This window comes from Malaya genurostris, chromosome 2, assembly GCF_030247185.1.
Source record: "Malaya genurostris strain Urasoe2022 chromosome 2, Malgen_1.1, whole genome shotgun sequence".
Lineage (NCBI taxonomy): Eukaryota > Metazoa > Arthropoda > Insecta > Diptera > Culicidae > Malaya > Malaya genurostris.
In genome coordinates, this window is record NC_080571.1 from 274,626,865 (window position 1) to 274,648,212 (window position 21,348).

Below are 21,348 nucleotides of genomic sequence, written 5' to 3' on the forward strand. Positions count from 1 at the left end.
TTGCATTCGTTTAATGCGCACTGCGAACGGTTTACTATACTTATTATTTCATTAGATTTTTCCTAAACGGATTATATTTACTTCCGATTTGCATATTGCAAAAAAAATCTTATAGTCATTTGGAAAACCCTTAGAATAACCGATTAATTGACTTTTCTCTGTCGCTCACATATCGGTGTATTTTTCTCGAATGCGAACGACCAGGATGATGACGTATTCGTTCATATACTTCAATATTTCATTTATTTCAATATTTCAGTGAAAGAAACAATCAAAATGCTGTACGGGTTTCTTTTCTGGCATTCAGAAGGACCTAATTGTAGAATTTTTTACGATATTAGACACTGTTCGGAACATTTTTCTTGAACGTGATGCAACTGAATGATAGTTAACGTTCGTTTGGTACAAATTTCGCATACCGAAAAGTGTACAAAGCTAGTCAAATTATTCAAGATTTGCACTAAACTGATAATTTTTACCTTTGATTTGCAAAGAAGCAATCTTAATAGTTCTTTAGATAACATTTAGAGCCATTAGAACGGCTGAATTTTAGAACTTCCCCCATTGTTGTCCACTTTTCGTTTTCTTTTTCTCCCATGCAAACGACCACCAGCAAGATGATGCAATCACTTTTGTTTGAAGCGAAACTCACACTGCGAATGTCCAACAGCAGATGTGCTCACAGAAGAACTAGTTTTTGTTTTATTTTTTTGCGTTTAGGCTTGAGGAACGGAACCATATATTCGCCATTGACTGAAGCACCCAGATTCCGTTGATTTTAATGTTTTGTGTTTGGACCTATTTTTTTCACTATTTAAACAATGTTTTTGTAATAAACGTGGTATTAACAACAATCTTACATATTTTTACATTCGTTTCGTGAACGAATTAGAGAAAATACTCAACCAGGGAAACAGTTATTAAGAAATCAAATCTGGAGTAATTTCGTTACACTTTTGTGTCGTGAAATTTTGAAAATACACTCAGGTGAGCATAGTAAAGAAAGACGTAGTCCAACGTCAAAAAGAAAACTCCTTCAATTATCGCCTTTTACGACATGGAAGCAAGAACCCAATGGATCTATTCTCGGTTAAGTTTTGTTTCTACCTAATTCCACACGGCATCTAGGCTGGTCCTGCCAGAAGAAAAACAATAGGTACTGTTGACTCCGTTCAACGATTTCTCTACAGAACCTTTCCGAAAATATAACGCTCAAATGAAACACAGGTGTTTAGTGATGAGAAGTTATAATTTTCCTATCGAGTATAAATTGAAAAAATGTAAAGTTCAGTTTAGCTAATGGTATGTAACAATTAATTAATTCAAAACATTTAATTATATGAACATAGTTTCTTTGCGAATATATAAATTACCACGTTTAGTTTTCCTCGTAATTTCGCCTATTCTGTTAAGATACGGATATCTTGAAGTGATCAAGAGCAAGTTTTGTTCAATCAATCAGTGATCCTAATATTAAGGTAGCGCTTCGCCGTGGTCAGATCGAAGCGAGACAACTCTTGCTTTGTCGCCAAAAAAAATTTCACCCTAAATTGCAAATTTCTCCAATACTAACCCGATTCACAAAAAATCAAAAACATACGATTGTAGGTAAATGATTTTACTATGCATTTGGCGAAGAATATCAGTTGGAAAGCTTTTCTTTCGCGAGATTTCGTGCAAGTTTTGTTAAACATTTTGTTTTCTTTTTTTATATTCTCGCTATAAACAACTCGCATACGTAGGGATGTCTTACGTTTTCAACAAAGCGTCAAAGCTAGTAGCGATGAAAATCATTACTGATTTCTGGTTCTACTGAAACATGAATAGAAATTATTTAACAGAGTAGTAACACTTACCTACATTTTCTACTCATCTATATTCAACATTTACGCAAAGAGAACGGACAACGAAAACAAAAGAAATGTTGTTAGCGTCTACCGCATGTGGCATTTTGCACAACCCAATGCATGCGTTGACATTGTGTGCGTGCGAAAGAAGAAGGAAAAACTCATTTATTTTTATAACTCTCACGAAATCTTTCGATAAAAACGTTTATCAGGCACAATTTATATACGAATCGATAGAAAAATTAATTATCTAGAATCGTATGTTCTTGGAATTCCCGTTTTCTTCCCCGTTTTCTCACAATTTTGGGTAAAGTGCGTGAAACCCCAGGATAGGCAGCGAACTCCCATGACCACGGCGAAGCGCTACCTTAAGAATAATTTGTAAGGAAAATTTACGGCTTTTTGCATTATTTCTTACCAATTCGCGTTATTTAGTGATAAGAGCACTGCGATAAGGTAGTTTTAAGCACTAGCGATAAGTTAGTTATAAGCACTAGCGATAAGATAGTCTTATTAGAGTTTTATTTGTTATAGGGATTTTTGTTAGCAATTCACTAGATTTTACTATTATTTTTCTTATTAACACCGATGACAGCAGCGATGTCGCAACCAGCATAGGTGGCCTATCGTCGTTGGTGAGCTGGTGTGTGCAAGTCCCTGGATTTATAGAAACGGTGTCCACATTTCTAAGTAAGGTTGAGTTGACGAAGGTGCGCAAACTTGCGCTTTGTGCAAGTAACAGGTACTACTAGTGAGCCACAGCATATGAAAATTTTGGGATCAAAAAGTTGAAAAATCGCTGGAATAAGTGTATCCAGCTTAGTCTTAATCCTTTTATTCCCACTTTTCACTCACCTCCAAACCATTTTTTACTCATCTCCAAACAAGCAAACAACGACAACAGTAACAGCATTTTTTACCATTTAATCATGACTTGTTATTTCTAGGCTGTCATTGTAATACAATCAAGAAATAGTGTAATAACTGTTCTACATCAATATTAGTTATTGCATCTCATGTTGTTATTGGTGAAATATTTCAATTGTATTAAGAGGGTCAGCTGGTGTGTCAGATAAAAAATCGCTTTTTATTTTCATTCACGTCTAAAATATGTATATAAGACGTGGACGAAAGGACTGAGTGCGCTTAGCCCGCTTAACTTTGGCTATGGTATATGGCTGGCGGAATCGTGGCAGCAGTGGAGCACCTCTTCTTTTATACTGATAAAGGCGACGGTTTTTATGAGAGAAAAACACATTCACTGCGAATATTCATAAACAATCTACCTAACACGCGTTCTTTGCTGAAAAAACTCGCAGTGGCGTGGGCGAGTATTGAGTAGAACATGCAATCGATTTGAAATCTTTCACAGTTTGAGTTCTTCTTTGTTACAGATTACAGATTTTTAGGCATTATATTTTATGATCTTGTTGAATAACTGGACTGACTTGTGTTTCGCACGTATCTCTACGAAATCCAAAAACCTTTCCTTGAGCAAGTGGCGAACTTGCCTATTTCTCACATTTTACATGAGATTTTTTCTCTGAATTATTCCTCGAACATTGGAACGTTTGATTCCAGGTTATTAGCGAATTTTAGTCAAAATTTATCTATTTCAAACCAAATTATGCTTGGACTAGTTCGAACTGCATCCGCATTATCCTTATGGAATTAGTGAAACTTTGAAGAAATTCTGCATATTCATACAACAAACAACACATGCAAGAAATGGCATTTTAAAATAATACTGCGAATATTCCTTTCTTCATTGTTGAAACATACATCGATACTAAATGACACTCACTACCAGCCACAATATTCTGTTTGCAAATTATCATTACTCCAAGGCCAAACAGTAATCCGATTTAGTATTAATCCACAAAAGAATGAACCCAGTTTCTCTCACCATCAAAACACAACTGAACTTCCAGAATATAGAGCAGACGATTGGCACCTAGACGAGTACATTATCGTCATGGCTAGTTACTTTTTCCTACACATTTGGCTTTATTCCGTGTTTGATTCGTCATGTATCGCAATTTCATCAACCACCTTTCCGCCAACATAAAACCATCGGTATTAGGATATATAGCATATATCTTCCTCTAAGCTTCAAACCTTTACCCCCGTTCTGAACCGTCATATACAATTGAAGACACCACTGCCGGTGGTGGTACTCATCAATCCAGCAGAGCACGTGAAATTGCTGACTTACTCGAGACTTGCTGGGTCTGATACATAAACACGTTCCTGTAGAGGTGGGGTTACTGTGTTTATTTTGATTTCATTTGTCCGAGTAATAATCCGTATTATTGTTTACTAGGGTTTCTTTTTAAATATTAGTATTATTGCTTTCACTCAATATTAAAAAATACAGATAAGTAACTAAATTCAAATTTTTAATCAAACAAAACTAGTAGATGCTACCTAGAGAATTTGGATAGGTAGGGAAAATTTCAGTGCAATTACTCCGCTGCTATGAAAAATGACAATATTCAACATCACATTTTATTTTAGAAAACGAGACAATTTCCTTCCCAACACTTGAATATATCCGTTAAATGTAGAACTGTCCACATTGTGATTCCAATTGTTTTGTTGCATAAAAAAAATCTGGCGCAGAAATTAATGCTCCACATTCACTAATGTAATTTAATCAGTCAGTAACGTGTTTGTGATTTGTCAAGATTTATCAAATGCAATTTGCAAAAGAATAGTTACAATTCATCGAAAGTGAAATTGAGTGCCAACTTTGACCCAATTTCTTCTGGTCTGGCACGCCATACGCTAATAATATTCATTTACCGTCGCCCGTCGCGAAGGGGAAGCCACATCGCGTGTAACAAGTTCTGGATCAGTTCCTACGAAAGTGCCAAGAAAGCCACAAAACGAAGGATGAACTTATAATCATCACGATTCAACTTGGCAGGTATCACTAATACGCAATTATCACCTGTACATTGCAATGAGAATCGATTTGTTCAGGTTATTACATTCTAATCGACATCGATCGAATTGGTCTCACTAAAGCCTTATTTTCTAGAGAAAAAAATGTCACCTAGTTTATTACTGCGACTAGAAGAATTTGTTGAAAGAAATTTGTCCTATAGTTTACAGGTCAAATTATTGTCAAAAGCTGTAAGCACGTGCCAAAGTGATAGAATCGCAAATAATCGATCAAACTATGTGTGCTAATAGTTTAGCACACCTGAAGTGCAAAAGGAAATTGATACGATTGAAGCACGAACGACAAATAAATATCACTTCTCTTCAATCAAAATGATGGCGGTAAATCACGAAAGTGAATATCCAATGAATGACAATCCAATCGCCTTCATTTTTGGTGAGCCCGAAATCATCCCAACAAGCAGTGGCATACCTAAGAAAATTTGCGCCTGATGGGGCAAAACTCATCGTTTGTTTAGTGATAAAAATAGTTTTTTCAACTTCACCTCTGAAGGAATCGATTTGGTGGGCGAAAAAAAAAGAAGTTCCCAAGGATTAATTTGCGCCAAAAAAAAACGTCGTGTCCGGGGCGAATACCCTCTTCGTCTAACCCTCCCCTAGATACGCCACTGCTGGCAAGTGCCAATCGCATATGTAGCACCAAATTTTGCAACACAGTTTGCTCGCATACAACAATAAAACAATAGGAATGCCAAACATGTCACGATAATTTTTATTTAAAGACAGCATAAATAGCTGCTTGCTTGTTTTCACACGCTTCTTACCTCGCGTTTAATACCAATCAAACCGGCGATGTCCTTAAGCTCGATGGAATCACGTGTCAGGTCCGAAATTTGACACCGAAGTTGTAGGTTCGAATCACGGTACTGTTCAATTTCACCTTCTTTGTTAATATTCTTTATGAAAAGAATTCGTTTTTTTATCGCGTCTTCCATAATACGTATGTCTTGAACTTACCTCTCGAAATGCATGATTCAACTGTTCACTAAGCATTAGCACTTCCGATTGCATGACCTCAATAACTTCTCGTAGATGCTTTACCTAGAAAATAGATTATGAAAATTGTGATGTTTTATAAACAAAAAAATATTCTAAAGATGTTAACTTACCAAAAATGGTTGTTAGGTTAGTATATAAAAATACGTTTAACACAACTTCAAATAACTCAAAAGTAAAAATAACATTTTTTTATTAAAACCGTATTTATCCATTTCTCATGGAATCACGTGATAAATACTCAACATATCTGACTCTAATGTTCATCCTATATAATAATACTTTCTGCAATCTCAAACGTTATATAAGTAACACATTTCACAAGATATTGGCACTTGGTGAAGTCAAAAATAAGATTAAGTTTTAGTCATTAGTTTCATACAGTCATTAGCATGCTATTCACGTTTAGTGTCCGACATTGAACAACTGTCACAACTTCGTTGAACAGAGCAAACAATAAATAAACAAGTAAAATTGGATCAGTGGAAGACAAACGTTTCGTTTTTCTCTTTTTTACAGAGAACAAATGCGTGGTCAATAATTTATAAGATTACGAGATGGAATCTTAACAAGGAAAGAAAACACTTTTAGGATATACATATACAATATAAATAGGGGTCAACTCATTATTCATGCATCGCACGGAAGAAGGCACTCCAATAGGATGTTCCGCCGCCGCCGCCGCCGCTGTTAGTGTTAGTATTGCTAGTGGTACTGGCATTGCTGTTGTAGTAGTGGTGCTGTGGCTGAAAGTGCCTACTGTGACCCGAATGGTTCGGACTGTCAGCAGAACTGCCGGCTAGGGAAGGTACACTCACGGAAGAACTCCCGTTGCGCTTTGTTTCCTCGATGGCATTGCGTAGGTTGGAAATGGTCAGAAGTTGATTTTTACACTGAATATTGGAAAGGATAAAACAATGAAGAAATACTAATCTATTGGAATACTGTGAAAATGTAGTGTTAAATTGTACGTTTTGCTTTCGGCTTCTGCTTCAATTGACAATATTATTTTAGTCTAGAACAATTTTCGCTTAAGCAGGTATTTAACACGTGTTCATGAACAAGGTTCATATGATTTGAATAAAATCTTACAATTGTTTATATGTTCCGAGAATGTAGAATCTTTGAATACATAAGCGAAAATGATTGATCCCTCAATAGCATCAGTTTCACGATTTTGTTTTAAGATAATAGAAGCTGTCTTAAACCCAGCTTTAACTTTTCATCATCGCCATCATCTGAATTTGGGAAATACTAATCATCAGAAGTCAGCTACAGTTAGCAATGCAGTATGAACGTACAAAGTGTTATGCACATGTTCGCTCTACCTTTTGGGATGTACTCCCAATTGTACCAGAGTAGCTAAATTAGTTGAGCATCTTCACGGTAAGGATAACGTTGCGGGCTCGGGTACTGCTTCTGGCGGTTCTTTTCAGCAAATTTTCAGTTTTTCGAATTTTTATTCATCTATTTTCTTGATGCGGAACGAAAATTAGCAACAAAGTATACTCTCGAATTGTAATTAGGTTGATTTATGCGTGGTATTTCGCATGCAAGGTAGATCAATTGGTAAAACGACTTCCACGGATATGAAAAGTTGCGGGTTCAATTCCTGTCCCTGCGGTGCAATTTTCGCTGATTTCTATTTCCGCTATGCGTTTCGTCAGTTTTTATTTTGCAAAAAAGATGCCTTGATTACATCCAAATTAGAGCGAGTACAATCGGTGCTACACTACATCAGTGCAGCGCTAAACACAAAAACGGCAAAGGTGAATACATTGAAAGTGACTCTTATTACCGTTCTCACTTTCACTTCACTCTGATATCACTTCACTTGATTTTACCTATTACCAGTATCACGCACAGTGGAGTGATCACTGTAGAGAAAAAAATCATTTTTCCAACAAAATGTTGGTGACGTGATATTCATAATAATGTTAGGCTTATCCAAAAAAATACTTTGTTCTCTTAACATTCTCTTCGTTTGGCTTTCACCGTGTAGTGATACCGGCAATAAGGGTCAGTGTCTCCATACTTCTGCGTACTGCATTAAAACGGTTATCTCTTACAAAAAAATAGTGAGAAAGTTTTTCTAGTTATGCTCTGAATGTATGCGTGGTTTGATCATATGCTTCAGGAAATCCATTCCGTCTTACGTATCTTTTGATAGCGACATAAAATATTCATGTAAATCGCTATTCGCCAATAAAAATCAGCAGGCCTCGTGCCAATAGTGTCAGCATATTGTTTATTTTATAAATTATCTTGAACTCAAAGTAACTCAGTACTTCACAGAGAGCAATGAATAGCTAAAACTGTTGAACAGATAGTCTACAACCAATGTTAAACAGGGCACGTCTACATTAGCTTACAATAAACCCATTACCTGGAGAAATAATTCTAGATATTCTCACATCTAACGGCAACAGCGTCGCCGAATCGATGGACGGAGGCATAAAAGGGAATCATTTGAACCCCTAGTTTCACTAGATAGCAAACAGTACGCCTCTTTCTCAAAGGATAGCCACAGGATTCAAAGTAACAGTTTTATTATAATGAGCTCATTTCCGGGACTCCTGCTGGATCTTTAGCATCTACAACCATGTCAAATAAATTTAAGTGAGTCAAGATATAAACAAATAAAAGTTTCGAATAGCTGAATATATCAGGTTAGGAAACAAATGCAATATTTTCTGTGCTCCAAGATCTTATTTGACGGAATGTCCAATTAGGGTCAAATGTGCACCATATTGTTCTGAAACACGGAGAACGCCAGATCACAAAACTGCAAATCGTTGAAAACAATTGCGGTTTGATTTTTCGTAATCTGCTTCTGGTAGTGAAAAGGCAGACTATCAAACTGCTTTCATAGGGTCTATCGCTGACGATAGTCAGGCAGCGACTGGCACGGTAGAGAAGGCAACAAATGATTATAAATTTACTATACTCTTCTACCCAATGCTTGAGCGAGAAATAGATATAAAGCGAGAAGACTAGTGTCTGAAGGACAGAGAGAATGTTTGGATATATGATACCGGTAGTGAGGCGCCTAGGATTTAGACCAGTGATTCCCAAACTCACCCCACTACTGTGACAGCGAAGCGAAATGTCTTAAGCGCTACCGTGTGTTGCCACGTACTTTGGGAATGACTGATTTAGACCATTGTTCAATGTACGCTTACCAATTCAGTTTTGTGGTAGAACAGTGTCTACCACAGCTCAGTGTGACGGAAATGGTAAGCGGAAATGTATGCACGGATTGCATTAAAATTAAAAATTTAAATTGAACGACATTGGTTTCAGTAAAGTAGTTGACGTTCACAACCAAACTACCGAAGTTTCTGATGAATCACTATAGATTTGTGTGACCTGGCCTGATGGAAATCGACACCTTTCTGTTGACCAATTCTGGAAGTTTCTGGTTAGCGTTAAATGGCTTAATTTAGTGTTTGGCCATATAAAAGCAACGCATAATAAACCCCTTTACACACTAAGATTCGATTCCGTTGTTCGGTAATTTTTTTGACCAAAACTTTCGGTAATCAATAGAAACTACCGATATTTCGGTACATGAACTTCATTTTACAACAAATATGCAATTTTTTACTGAACGATCAGTTTTACGCTAGTTTTCATTACAGAATTCTGTAAATAGATATACAATTCATACGGTACATCTGAATAGTCGCCGAGTACGGTGAAAACCATACTGTCCGTACGGTAAAATAATCTTCCAATAACCGAACTACTGTAAATATTGATTGACAGTTAGTTCACAACTGTCAAATAGTTATTAAAATTTTCAGTAAGTGTCTTTTTATTAACCAAACGAAAAGATATCGTGAAGGGTTTGTCGAATGAAATGAGGTACAAGTGCACAAGTTAACATTAGAACTACTCAAAGCTTTTTGTTTACTTATAGGCAGTGTTGGTGATTGCCGAAAATTTGACAGAAGCTGCTATATTGCTATCTATATTGTATACAACATTTTCAATCCGGTAGAAGATGCTACAAGAACTCGAGTCTCTCAATGCATGAACCGCGAGAGAATTTTGCTACATTTCTTCGCTCCACTTCATACTCTGAGTATTTCACACTCTTAAAAAAATGTAGTCTGATAATGATCGTTGTTGTGTGGAATTTCCCAAGACAGAATCGCGGTGACAGATCGCAGAAAATCGAATCGATGATTCAACTTGATGATTCTCATACTAGGTTGCAATATTTCAAAACCCTTGTGTGGAGCATTCACAGACATTTTCATAGACACAACTTATACAAAGGTTATATGCACATAGTTGGAATAAGCGGCAATAGTAAAATGATTCTATCGCAATTATCAACTGCCTGCATAGAATCGGATCGCGAAACGAGAATAAGCGACCGTTTGTTGCTTCAGAGAGGATCCCTATAGCAGTGTGCTAACCTTTGATTCTCAGAAATGTCATCGAGATTCGCTCTCGCACTGGAGTCATGCCGGGTTTTTTGTTGTTGCGATGATTTCCGTCTCTCTTTGATGGCACTGATTCAATCGTGTGAAGAGTTGCCAGTGAATGTTCTTTGATATGATAAAAGCCATCCTTGCTTATAGGCAATAATTTCATATCACTATGTACACTTGCTGGCAACACATTTCGTTCGAGAGTTATTTCTGGTGGACTTGACGGGTTGTGCAATGCTCCGAAAGGCGCTCATAATTCCGGTCAACCGGGAAGTGAAGTTACATTACATTTGTAGACATTTTTTATATACCGTAGTCACGACTGGTTCGAATTTTCTTCACTCGTTTCTAAGAAAAATATCCAAATTCAAAAAACCTAATCGTAAGTTTAAAATGTGTATTGTTTCATAATATCCGAAAATCTATTCAAATTCATAATTTTAACCAAAAGTAAATGAACACAAAAAAATTACCGAACCATTTGTTAGATCCATTTGGTTTACAGTTTACGGTAATTCTTTGACAATTCAGCAATAACCGAACGATCGGTAATCAATTCAATTACCGAACTGATTACCGATCGTTCAGCTGTTGAAAGTTCGGTTCGGGATTCTGCAAAATAGAAACCTGAAAAACCTTCCTATTTTCGACCCCTATTTGATTTACTTCACCGCGCTTTGTTTACGATTATTTTCGCACAATATTGTCGTATGTAACCCCTGTCACAATAAATCAATTACATTCCGTTTAGCCGAGGTTTCACAGATGGTTATTAGATGTATCATGTTTTTGGGGTTATATTGTTTTTATGTCATAACATCATGCTTCTGTTTCGAGTTGAGATGTATACAAATATTTACCACCCTGTAACTCACAATTGAATGCACCGAACAAAAACAGCAACATCTTTTTACCATACATGATATCATTTAAAAGAAATCTGCAATTTGAAAAAATATAACGTTTTGGGTTTTCAAAATGTTATGAAAACTTCAAGATTATTTAAATTTCGTAGGTTGAAGCCGGAGCTAAATTAACGATAATTGTAGTAAAATTTCTCGAACTCATGTTTTTTCGATTGATCAAAGAAACATAGAAATATTAGTATATATGACAGTTTCATTAATCGAAACATTAAAAAAAACAAATCGTTTACAATCACTTACCTCGTCTTCTACGCTGGCCTTTTCTTCGATCGCCTGTCGGATATTTTCTTTGTACGTTTGCAGCTGTTGGCGGCGTCGGTGAAACGTAATCGGAAAATAAACGCCGAAAAAAAAATTACTGCATGTTCAATAAACAGGCATATATCAACCCACTGGGAAAGAATATATGCTATACTGCTAGCTACCACAATAGAACGGAAAAATCATCATAACAAATAACAGCTACTCACCGTCTCCTTCATATCCTCATGTTGCTGTTTGAGCAAACGATTCTGCTGCTTGAGCTTCTCAATCGTCTCGTCATGATCTTGAAGAGCTCTCTGCAGATTTCCGATCTAGATGTTTACAAAAACAAGGAAAAAATAGTTCGTCTTAGTCTAGCAGAAATCGATTCATCTCGTCATGCCCTTACCCTCTTGTCGTAGCTTAGTCGGTCCTGCGCCACGGACTCTTGGCGCAGTTTCAACCGGTGCATTTCTTTCTCCCCGTCACAAACTTGCTGCCTCAACTGTAAGATGATGTCAGATTTGCCCCGCAGTAGCGAATCTTTTGCTTCAATTTCCTGCTTCAAGTCTTCGATCAAACAGTGAAGGGGTGCGGCATCCAGTTCTGCAAACGAACTCAAGGAATCGTTTGACAAATCCTTTCCTATCTGGAGAATGCCCATTGTAGTGTTTTATGTGCAACGCTGTGATGGTACGTGATTAGGTAGCTTAAATAGTGACTCCCAAAAATCCATTAGATTTTCATTATGCAGTTGCAAATAGTGAAACACGCGGCGGTAACTTTTCCAGTTCGAACCACTAAGCGACGCGATCGACCCGACAGACTCACTTATACTGAGAACATCGCAAAGCGTGCCATCTTCTAGTGGATATTCGATTTCTTCTCCTCAAAGACGAAAGACTAACCCTCATCAAGTGGATAAAGTGCACACGACTGTACGGGAGTGTAATATACGGAATGAATTTAAATTTCCAACAAATTATTACAAAAATCACATACCAAGATTTCAGTTTTTACTATGCAATAAGAAAGGGTGAGGAAATGTGTTCGATATAAAAGTGTAAATTGATTGAAGGAATCGAATTATTTTTGAAAATATCAAAACACGGCACACCGTTTCTCCCATCGGAGAGAAGACTTTGAAATTGTTTATTTTTAAACAAAACTGCATTTCCCATCCAAAATCTTTCGTTGCAGCAACGCTTTCCTCTCGCGAGATACGCACGATGGAAACGCAGCTGTTGTGCGGAGTTGCGCCACGGGATTGGACTCACACCTAGTTGGTGAAGTGGAAACTCTGAAAACTCCTACAAACGGGACGCTCCTCGACCGATGGTGATGTGCTGATGAAGAAAAGGTGGTTGCCTACTACACGTGCACGATTTACAGCCAGTAATAGAAAAAGCGGTCACATATTTTGATAGAGCCTGTCACGGTTGATAGAAAAAGGCATAAATAAAACAAAAAAAAACAAATTTTGTTTTTAACGGAACACCATTCGTCCTCTCCGGGAGACGCCACATGAGATGATTTTGGGATTTTTCGGTACCAAAATAGACAGGAGGTGCACTTCATGCAATAGGTGCAGCATTTTAAAGAATGATTAATTTTAGCGTCATTAAGTGTCAATGTGAAATTGCATTTCGGTACTGTTCTTATCTGATTCATGAGAAATGCACGAATTTTTCGTCAATTTTTAACTTGACTGTTTCAACTGAAAGTTATTTATTTCACCAACACTTTCTCGTAATCAGGATAGTTTTTTTTCGAAAGCTTTCAATTGTATCAGCAGCTCAACGCAAACTGTCTTGCACTGACGAGTCTAAGACTAAACCTAAAGTATATGAAAACGGTTATTTGACCTGTGCATAAAATTTTGTTAACCCCTAAATAATCAACTTCAAAAATCTCGGGAATTTCGTGGGTTTAACTCCCAACCCCGCACATAGGGCCAGGAAGTTTTTCCGGCCTGAAGAGGTGAATAATCTTAATGTTAAAACCTCTATAATCGAAATAATAAAAAAATATTTTATAATTCAAGAAACCAAACACACTGGAACCTCAATTTACGCACATAGCCGGGTTATTTAAAATTTTTCGCGTAAAAATAAAGGTTTTCAAATTTCATTTGAAAATTTTTTTAGTGTAAATAACATGAATTATCCTACTACGTTCGATGCTTTAGCGCCTGAGGACCCACTGAGTATTTTCTGAGACTATGGAAATGCTTAAGTGATGTTCCAAGATCCAAAAACTACTTGGAGTATTGTCCTTAGGGTAAACACTGTGTCACAGCAAGAACTACAATGGGTAATGCCTTTTTTGTTTGTGGTTCATACTTTTCGAGCTACAGATTGCTTACTTGTCTATTTATAGCTGTTCCCGGAAGGTTCCCAGTCATCGAAGAACTTCGGTGAAGACAGGTCTTAAGATCTACTCGAGCATTCAGCAGTTTATGTATAATTTTTCAATGCTGTTCATAGTCAAAGAGCTACTCCAGGTAGTTTTAGGATGACCTAGAGAAATCACAATTGTCATTTTGATCGCATGTGGCATCATGAATATGGACCGAGAACGATAAGGTCGTTAATGCTAACGGTAGAAATACAGGTAGTTTTTGGATAGATCATCGGTTACGTTGGTGGACCTTAAGGCCTTTTCCAAAGAGGTTTTGGATGAGCAAGTTCTTCTACAGATCTTATAACAGTATTTCAATTTTCTATAAAGTACAGACTGCACTCAATAGTCACATAAAAGTGAATATTTGTTTTCCAGATAATTCTTGAATGCCCACGATCTTATTTGGATTCTTTGAAACTAAACAATTCATTAATGTACATTTCACAATATTCAATTCCCTGGAGCATGTTAGATTGTTTTGTATATGTATATAAATTGAGATTTCCTTCATTTTGCAAAAACCTATTTTTACGCGATCATCGCGTAAATTAAATAAAAAAATCGCGTTATTTGAAATAAAACGCGTAAAACAAGTCGCATAAGTTAAATTCGCGTAAATTGAGGTTTTAGTGTATGAAACATTGAAAAATTCTGGAAGCCTGTGAATAAATTCTTGGCAAATTGTTTAGCTTCCAGATTCCACACGACCTTTAGGCTAGTACTATCTGGCGAATGATATTATGAAGAGTACTATCAATCTCCTGCTGAATTCGGGTCATTTCTGGACAATCCAAATACTTGATGCAAAAAAATACTGAGACTCTTTAAAATTATATTCTGATATCTTGGTAGAAAGCATCCTTTTGCCAAAGTTTGGCATAGTATTTAGCTTAACTTGTCAGTAAATTACAAATATATCAGAATTCGAGCAGTGAGCAAGACGTATGTCATCTACTGTTTGTGACGAGACGTATGTCATCTACTGTCACTTGTCGATTTTGCAACGCACCACATCACCATTTCTCGTGGAAAGGGAAAAATGTGTGAATTTCCCTCATTTTCGCTATTTCGTGAGAAAATAGGTGATAGGGGTAATACATTGAGATATACGTTCATTTACAGGTAGAGAAGTGCTAAAAACATGTGTCAGCCATCCTATTTTTGCGTTTGTTTTGTTCTCATATTTTCATTTAAAATAAAGGTTATGGATCCTAGTTTCTGTGTAAATTATTTTTACAACAATAAAACAAAATACTTTGCAGGACCAATTACTGATGACTCGTTATTTCATGATTTATTTCTGGGCGCATTTGCCGAGATAACAGTGACATTTTTGCTGCAAATTTCGTCAATAACTTGAAATTACGAAATTTTGGACTGCCGAGAATCTCAGTAGTCGTACATTTTGTCAAGACGATTGTAAGTAATAGCAAAGACATCATATTAACAAGATATCCAGCTCTTACATTTCCCGAACAAATCATTGGCAACATACTTTTCTGCGAGCATGTCGCCCTCAGGCGAGTCCGTATTGAATCTCGTACATAGAAGTAAGGGAGAGAAATGTCAAATTCGTGCGCGCCAAAATAGCAGCACTGCGCATCCATACAATTGACATGATAGGTTGAATGTGGTGCCACGCGATGGCGTTGCTGAACTGAAGATTGATTTCGCTCCAAGCTGACAGGGTCTGGTAATAGGCTCATGATTCTTTAGTCAAAGTATGCCTTCGAAGGCTACGCATTTTTTTCATCTTTCCACCAACCCGCGAATACCACTTCGAAAAAATTGTTCGTCTTTTGAATCGATCCAATCGTGAAGCCATTTTTTCATAACTACCCGGGTACAAATACCCGAAACTTGACCATCTCAAGATTGCTGCTCAACAAGTGCGTGAGACATCGATGAAAGCAATTTCACAAGTTGGAAAATTATGTGTTTGACCGCTTTTGCTGTGTGTGCGGAGGCGTTATCGAGCTGCAAAATGACTTTCGCATGTTTTTTTAAGCATTCTGGTCGTTTGCTTGACTCAATTTGATCAGTTGCTGTTGGTAGCAATTAGTATTTATAGTTTCCCCTGGATTGAGAAGTAGTAGTACCTCGTAGTACCTTTTTGATCCCTCCAAGTGTACTGCATCGTTGTTATTTCGAAGCTTTAAGATTTAGCAGTTGATGTCGATGATTGACCAGGATCGACCCATGCTCAAAATAAATCCAACTATCGTCTCCTGTCATGATCCGTCGCAGAAATCCGTTCATGCCGAGAAATTCAAATTTGGCTCACCATTTATAACTTTTCCAACAGTCCAGCATCATTCAGCTCATGAGAAACCCATTTTCCTACCTTCTGAATCTTTCCCATTTCGTGTAGACAATAAAAATAGCTTAACCACTAACGTAACGTCTTCAATTCTTTTGAGTGGACCTGTGGTTTCTTCGTCTTGCACACAGTTTAAACTAACGTGTGCTTCAACAAAAACACCTTTGTTTTCAAAACAGAGTAATTAATCTAAACTTTCCTCAAATGCTCGTTACATGACAAGAATTTTGACATGTCCACTTCATAAAATATATATTTGCAATTGACAAAACAGCAATAGTTCGTTGGAATGAGATGCTGAAGCAAAAAAAAACTAAACAATTGTTTCGAGAACGAACTGAACCTGTTTGCAGACATCTTTTGAACAAATCCCACAATATTAACTGTTACACCTATAATTTTACAGACAAACTTTTCACTTCGGTTTGCTTAATTTTTACAGCATTATCAATTGACTTTTATCTACATAAGCGCACATTGTCAATAATTACTATGAGGCGTGAATTATTTCGAAAAACGATAAAAATCATCTAATGAAATTTTCTCATTTGTTCGATAAATTCAATTAAAAATAGCTATCGTTCGCTGCCCTCTAATACATTAGCCATTATGAAAATGCGGAACCATCAACCAACCAATCTAAAAATATAACACGTGCAGCTTCACAGGGAATGGAGAAATGACTCCCCTTGCACGCAGGGTAAAACAAGGCGAAGTGAGGTTAACGTACTATAATTAACTTTTGAATGGTACTCCGAATGTGGGTTACACATTGTGCATGCCAGTGCAAAACAATACATTGGAAATCCAATCAGATTCTCCGGCATTCCACTGTTGATTGGATGGCTCAATCTCCTACGGATTGCGATGTGTATTTACTGCCTGATCAGGATCCAACAGATAGTTACCATAAAACACACGATATATTTAGTAGTTACGTCCGTAAATCGTGTAGATTGAAAACCACTATTTAAGGTACTTAGCATGTGGTAAAAGGTAAACAAAGATTCATACCAAATAGGCGATTTCCTTTGCCATGCCATGCAATACTTGTTGTACTTGCAATCGTTGCATGGCAAGTGTTTCGGTGGACTGAAAGAGTAACAAAAAAAACAGGATCTATCTATAAGTATGTTTACCATCGACTGTTGAGGTGACTCATACCGCGCTGCTTGACTCGGCGGCCGTAATGTCGGAATCAATTGACGTTGCCTTCGATTCAGTTTCTCTCGCACATTCCGCCGCCAGTCGATCATTTTCGAAATTCTCTATAAGTTCCTTATGATTTCGGTTCACTTGTTGTAAAGCTATATAGATATAATCTGTAACTGTTTCTGATTACAAAGATGGCAAAATTACCAGCAATGTGTTTCCGCAATTCGCTTTTCTCTGCTACTAGAAGTAAACTATTTCGAGTAATACTGTTTAAATGCAGCTGCAATGCTTCTAGGATCAGTTGATCATTTCCCAGTATATCCGATGATAAACCTTCCATGTTAACATCAATACACGGTCGAGAAACTAGTTCCTCTATTGTTGAAATGGTCTGTCAATATAAAAGCAATTGACGAGTTTAATAGATTTGAATAGTTTTACGAAACACGTCGTTACCTGCGGTAGTGGAAAGTGATCCTTACAACTTTCTCTTATCGATCGGATCAATTTCACAATTTCAAATCGAATCAAAAACAATTTCTTTTCGCTATTCTCGTATTCTTCACGCTAGAATAAATAATTGAAACTATAAATATATTTCAAAACTTTTACATTATTACAAAGCGCTTACCAGAATCCTATAGTCGCTCTCCAAGTCATCCAGCTTAGCACACTTCTCCCCAATTATGCCATCCTGGCTCTGTTTTATCGACTGATACTCATGCAACTGTTCGCTCATCCTGGCTAGTTCTTCCGTAAGATTTAACATTTGATCGGTTTTCAATTCATCTTCTTCGGTTAACCGGTCAGCATCGGTTCTTGCGATCGTTTCGCCGCCCGAGTAAGTTGCAATCACCGTATTTACCGATGAACCGGAGTGAATACTGCCGAACGATGTTTGCGATATTGAAGAGTACAGTGACGCGTGTCCTATGCTCGAATTGGAATCCGAAGCATCGTCAGCCCAGACACCGGCGGACGAGTTCTGTAACAATTGTAGCACATTAATTTTCGAATCAAGACCGTCGGTTAAGGTATGTCTGTTAATTTTTACACTAAACTTAAATGCAGAATATCCCCAGCCATTTATTCGGTTGAGTATTAAAAGGTTGGACTTAAAAAAAATCGATTAAAACCATGTTTTTCAAGATAACACCTGATCTCGACGTAAATTTCGATTTCGGAAATGTTTCGTAATTTCGATTTCGGAAATGTTTCGTAATTTCGATTTCGGAAATGTTTGATCGCTTTCTTCCCTCTGGAGCCATATTATGATCGTTTTAACTCAATTAATCTGTTTTTACCTTCCATAAAAAGTAAAAAACTGAGATCAAATCGATTATTTCGACGTGAACATCATAAGGTTACATAACCTAAGGCGAAAAATGTTTTTTACTTTCTCTTCTGTTGGTAACTAATTAATTTGCATGTTTACTTTCAAAGTATTTGTTTAGAATGACACCTAATAGATTTATTCTGCTATCAGTACTAGATAGGTAATGATTATTTGTATAACAACGAAAAATTACGCCCTTTTGAAATGTTTAAGTCGATTTGTTTTTTTTTGTGAAGTTGATTATTAATCGATTCGCTCGTTTTCAACTCATATTAGATGACAGCTTACTGATCCCATCAAACACGCAGTCGATGTTTATACATCTCCTGCATTAGTCCATATTGTTTTGCGTTTAGGGTTCTCAAATTAGATCAACTGCTCATCCTTAGTCTCAATCCCATGGAAAAATTACTTACTTTCTTACCTTTTTATTCAAAAAATGGTCCGACGGTTTTGTCATCTTTGTTCTTTCATTTGTGGTAAACATTGTTTTCTTTGATTTTTAAAAAATAAAGTTTGTACTTAAACTAGTATAACCTACTGAATGAAACAGTTCTCAGATCGGTTAGGCCATCTCTTAGAAAACGAAGTGACTGAGAAAACTATTTCAGGTACTTTCGAAACCGGAATCCGGGAACCGGTATAATCGTAGTCGGTTCAAGAAAAGTGAGTGAGAACCATTTTTGAGTATATGACTATGGCCCTTATTACCGGTATCACTACACGGTGAAAACCAAGTGAAGTGATTGTGACCCTTATTATCGGTATCACGTCACGGTGAAAATCGAATGAAGTGAATTTAGGTTCTTAGCACGGAAGTCGCATCAAAGACAAAAGTAATTTGGATGAACTTGATGTCATTATGAACATCACACCACCAACATTTCGTTGAAAAAATAAGTTTTTTCAATTACAGGGATCACCACTTCGCGTGATACTAGCACAGCACGCTGTGTGCTTCGTTCGTAGAGGAGATGTTGTTTTCTTACGTATCAGGGCATGTAAATACGGGGCGCTTTATATGAAGGTTTTAAATTTTTGGCGCTCATAACCCTGTAATTTCGGAACCGGAAGTCGGTTCGGGATAAAATTCAGGAATTTCGCATGGAATCATGACACCTTTCATTTGAATCTAAGATCAATGGTAAAGCCATCGCTGAGAAAAGTGAGTTAGATTTTAGAGTTGGTCAACAATATGGCTGAGAACTGATATGGCCGAAGTCGATTCGCTTGGGCTTAGACTGACAGAGCCTAACGATTGGAATTGATTTCAGCCCAGTTTTGAAAGACATTTTTGTGTTCTGCATCAGCGATCTGTATAACTGTTTAAAATTTTCAACACTCTTCATCCTGTAATTCCGGAACAGGAAGTCTGATCTTAATGAAATTCAGAGGTTTTGTATGGGACCATAAGACATCTCTTTTGAACCTTTTATTAAAATCGGTCACGGCCATCTTTGACATACTTGGCTCTCCGGGCCGTGGTTCAAAAAAATGGTTTTCACAGTGGTTGCATAACCTTTCTATATGAGAAAGACAAAAAGTATGATGTGTTATAAAACGATGTCAAAATTGCCAAAACAATTAAAGAAATTGTTTTAATTTATGATGCCTTTCTAATATAATTAATTTTCATCGGAATACTACGATTTAAAAAAGTTTAGAAAAGACTTTTGGAGATTTCTGTTGCATAATACTACTACGTTGATATACTACATTTGAAATTAATTTAGTGAAAATCTATTCAATCATACAGGGTCCGCCATGCAACTTTTTTTAAACATGCAACGGTTCATCCGATTTCAAAATTTATTTTTTCTTCTTAAAGTACAATCCTTCCGGTTAATTGTGGAATATAATTTCATTCACATGGCTGCCTCGGATGGCCTTACAGTACGCCATACGGTCGGTTCTGTTTTTAGTACATTTTCAATTGTATGCAGCTTTATTTCAGCTATGGCTGCACGAATGTTGTCCTTCAAGGCTTAAATTGTCTCTGGCTTGTCCACATAACACTTATCTTTGACAGCCCTCCAAAGATAATAGTCTAACGGCGTCAAATCACTGCTCCGAGGCGGCCAAACGACATCCGAATTTAGACTGATAATTTGATCTTCGAAGACAGTGCGCAGAAGATCGATCGTAGCGTTGACTGTGTGGCACGGAGCGCCGTCTTGTTGGAATCAAATGGTGTCCAAGTCTTCCTCTTCAAGTAACGGGAAGAACCAATCGCTAATCATGGCGCGGTAGCGCTCGCCATTGACCGTGGCGGCGGCTCCTGCCTCATTTTCGAAGAAAAATGGCCTAATGATGCCGCCAGACCAAAATCCGCACCAAACCGTCACTCTCTGAGGATGCATCGGCTTCTCCATGATAACGTGCGGGTTTTCTGTCCCCCAGATGCGACAATTTTGCTCATTAACATACCCGTCGAGATGAAAATGTGCCTCATCCGAGAAGATGATTTTTTGGCAAAAATCGGCGACTTCTTCAAGCTGATCGCAAGCCCAGTTCACGCGTTCCTAACCATTTTCGTTCAGCGGATAAAACTAAGTTTCTGTTAAATCAGAAGTGACATTAAGTTTACCAATGTCGAAATAATCGCTAGTTAAAAAAATGTTAGATGGCGGACCCTGTATGTGTGAAAGTGAAGTGAGCTCCATTTTATTACATTTGATTAATATTGTCGGTATTTCTGGAGCCGAAAGCTGGA

General features: G+C 37.1%; 1 protein-coding gene across 6 annotated transcripts in view; it reads right to left on the reverse strand.

Moving 5' to 3' along the window:
• Positions 1-21,348, reverse strand: part of LOC131430116 (uncharacterized) — a 43,545-nt gene that overhangs the window by 7,596 nt on the left and 14,601 nt on the right. For 4 of the 6 annotated variants that reach the window (XM_058594824.1, XM_058594821.1, XM_058594820.1 and 1 more), the window contains 11 exons: positions 17,931-18,284; positions 17,756-17,866; positions 17,504-17,690; positions 17,309-17,451; positions 17,159-17,236; positions 11,831-12,070; positions 11,649-11,753; positions 11,419-11,481; positions 6,629-6,703; positions 5,772-5,855; positions 5,579-5,710 (listed from right to left, as the gene is read on the reverse strand). In XM_058594824.1, the coding sequence (XP_058450807.1) occupies positions 5,579-5,710; positions 5,772-5,855; positions 6,629-6,703; positions 11,419-11,481; positions 11,649-11,753; positions 11,831-12,070; positions 17,159-17,236; positions 17,309-17,451; positions 17,504-17,690; positions 17,756-17,866; positions 17,931-18,284 (1,572 nt within the window). The remainder of the gene's footprint in view (positions 1-5,578; positions 5,711-5,771; positions 5,856-6,628; positions 6,704-11,418; positions 11,482-11,648; positions 11,754-11,830; positions 12,071-17,158; positions 17,237-17,308; positions 17,452-17,503; positions 17,691-17,755; positions 17,867-17,930; positions 18,285-21,348) is intronic. The other 2 variants (XM_058594822.1, XM_058594825.1) reach the window with 2 other exon arrangements.